General features: G+C 39.2%; 1 protein-coding gene across 1 annotated transcript; it reads right to left on the bottom strand.

Annotated features, from left to right (window-relative positions):
- Nucleotides 1-1540: 1540 nt before the first annotated feature.
- On the bottom strand, nucleotides 1541-1996 carry LOC135629189 (E3 ubiquitin-protein ligase EL5-like). The gene has a single exon (XM_065136380.1). It carries the CDS (start codon nucleotides 1994-1996, stop codon nucleotides 1541-1543), a length of 456 nt encoding a protein of 151 aa, XP_064992452.1.
- Between the last annotated feature and the right edge of the window lie 1254 nt (nucleotides 1997-3250).

The raw sequence follows: 3250 nt of genomic DNA, 5'->3' as shown, positions 1-3250 counted from the left end.
AGTCATCCGGGCGACCCTCATGGTGATCTGATGGGATGAGTGATGCGAAGTCGAGATATCTGAGGTGGCTTGGAGGTAGTTTTGGAGGGAACTCTAGCTTCTCGAGGTGGTCCTGCGATCGGTCTAGCTCAAACTCTGGCCTCCTTAGAGGTCCTGTATGAAGGTTGATGTTAGAGGAGATTTTTTGATCCGACCCTTCTGACGCTCAAGTTAGTATTGTAAACTTCTAGGGGGGTGAAATGACATGTAGTGAGATAGATCCACCCCCTAGGTAGGCATTGGGGGTCGACTTTTATACTTGGGGGCCATGGGATCATTCGTAATTGTCTCAACGCCCTTATCTTGTCGCTTGTTCACATGAGCGACTGATTGGAACGGTCCCTTATGTTGGGTCAAGCCCATATGTGGGCTTCGACTGGATGATTTGGGCACTAAGCCCAAATCTAATTTATTATTAAACAAAAAAAGAAAAAGAAGAAAAAGGGAAAAGACTTCTTTGCTTATGTTGTTTATGCTGCTTTGGTTAATATTTGCTTTTGATAACAAGTTGATATTTTTGATGAGGAACTCATTTTGATATACAAAGAGGGAAAAGACTTATTCCGCTATAATAGTTTTTCCCAACACCCTGCAGCCTGTCTCCCGCAAAGGTCGACCAAAGGTGGGGGAAGGAGTATGATCGGCTACCCAAGGATCACCACCTCCAGTGACTAACAAGACTGGTCTGAACGACATCCCGTGGACTGTTGTCCACAGGGGACGACAAGCCATTACCCCCTCTATGTCGAAAGTGACGGGATGACTTGGCCTTCCTTCTTTACGTTAGTTTTTTTATGATGGCTAATTGGCGCGTCATGATTGGTACTAAAATATTTTCTCTTGAGAAGAAATTTTCTCTCTTTGTATTTTTTATACCACCTGGTAGGCATAACCTAATGTGATAAAGAAATATGACGAAAAATGGATGGATCAATAGATCATCATCTTGTACAAGATTGCACAGCCATTCTCCAATCGGAAGGAGTTGGTGTCACGGAGTGTAATATAGAGTGTTTTGAATAAAACATTATATCCTATTATAGATTAAATTATCATAGCTACACGTTATGATTTGTTATCATGACATAAGGATGTAGATATATAGTGCCATATGGTAATAACTTGATGCCGCAAAGGAAAAGAAATAAAAATAAGGCAAGGAAATGGAACCACATTGGAGATTATACATACATATTTGATATCAAAGGAAAAGCATGTTTAGTACATACAAATGTAATGTCATAAACTTGGTTTTTTTGTACTTAATACTTTAATAAATAGATTTCGTTATACATGCATATAAATTTAGAATGCTTTCATATTTCTTTCTGTGCATAATTATTGCTGAATTGACATGAAACGTGTACATGATAATACTCTACCTAGGGCCTAATCTAATACTTCATTCCAAGGCATAGGAAGGTTCCTAATTGAGTGTGATTGGGCTCGAATGGAATTCAAATAACTTTTACCTTATTTGATACATTCTTCTCTTCCAATCTCATTCACTATGTTCACTCACATCATACCACTTGCCCCAAATGAGATGCAACCCATCCACGCACGGCGGTGGCGGGGCAGCCTCCACGGCGGTGCGGCAAAGGGGACATGTGGAGTGGGAGTGGAACCACATGTCTATGCACTCCATGTGGAAGCAGTGGCCGCACCGCGGGAGGGCTCGCATCTTCTCCCCTTCCTCCAACTCGTTGAGGCACACCGCGCACTCCACCACATCCTCGTCGCACCCCGGTGCGGCGGCGAAGATGAGAACGGGGAGGAAGTCGAGTACGCTAGGGCGGAGGCCGCGACAGGTGGCAGAGGCGGAGGCGAGGGTGCCGCCCACGCCGCCGTTAGGCAAGGCGCACAAAGTTGAAACGGGTAGGGTACGAAAGCTACGGTTGCCTACCTCAGACCCGAGAACAGCGTCAAGCACACAAATTGTGGAAAGCCAAAGCATTCGGCATCTCTGTGAACCCAATCATACATCATATGTGCACTGAAAGCAGACGAGACACAATGCAAAGCACTGATTCATTAGAATGGAATGGAACGATAGATACTCCAATGATTGATTGTGGGACACGACAGCACGTAATATTTGATATTTTAGGGCGATTTTTAAGAAAATATTCATATTTTAAATATTCCACAAGAGAAATCACCTCTTTTGCTTTTTCTCAACTAATATCCTTAATTTAAAAATACCTAAAATACATTTCAAAATTTTTTTATCAAATTTTGTATCCATTTTATTATTTTTTACTATTACAATATTTTAATTTGACTCGTTTATAATATTTTTTAATAACATTTATAATATTTTTATTGATGTATTGAAAACACTGTTAATAATATTATTTGGTGACTCATTATCATTACTTATCAATTATTATAATATTATATTTTTATATTTATAATTTATTTGATTAACGATAGGAGTTTATTTAAATAATTTATATTATTTTCAAGTAGATTTTATAGTGTTTTTGTTATTATGATAAAAAATACTCTAATGGGTAAAAACAATATAATATTTGAAAATTTTTTTGAGGAGCAATTTAATTTTGTTTTTTAATTAGGAGTATCGTTTGGTACATTGATAGAGGGAGTTTAGTTTAAACTCCATTATCAATTGGTTGTTATCATCAAAAAGGGAGAGATTGTTGAATCTCGGATGTTGATGATGAAATCAATTGATGAATTTACGATCTAATTTGCGTTTTGAATGACGTAGGACTAATTTCGATCAAAAAAGGTAAATTGATTAAAGCAAGATGAATCGAACGTTGGGTCGGAGTGAAACATATCAGAAGATTGGACGTCGAGCCGAAGGAATGGTCGACATGCCGGAAGGACTTCATGCCATGAGTTCGGGCATCGGTCGAAGGATTGGGCATTACGCCAAGGAGATCAGAAGTTGTGGGAATCAACATACTGATTGGATAATACACCGAAGGAGAGAATGATGCGCCAAAGAATCGAATGAAGCATCGAATGAACCAATGACATGTCAAACAATATTAGATTCATGCTTGTAATCGTGTGTGTCCAGATCGAGTTAATTAGGTCTAATTGAGTTGGTTTTACATGTAACCATTACAACTGATTAGGAGCCAATTGTGCCTGAATCATGGCTGAATTGTATATGCTATTTAGCTCATTCAGTGACCTATAGCAGAGTTTGGCGGTGGTATCGTCCAGACACAGACTC

This window comes from Musa acuminata, chromosome BXJ3-1 (assembly GCF_036884655.1).
Source record: "Musa acuminata AAA Group cultivar baxijiao chromosome BXJ3-1, Cavendish_Baxijiao_AAA, whole genome shotgun sequence".
Lineage (NCBI taxonomy): Eukaryota > Viridiplantae > Streptophyta > Magnoliopsida > Zingiberales > Musaceae > Musa > Musa acuminata.
Note: the sequence above shows the minus strand (reverse complement) of the source record. Positions and strands in the feature narration are given on the sequence as shown.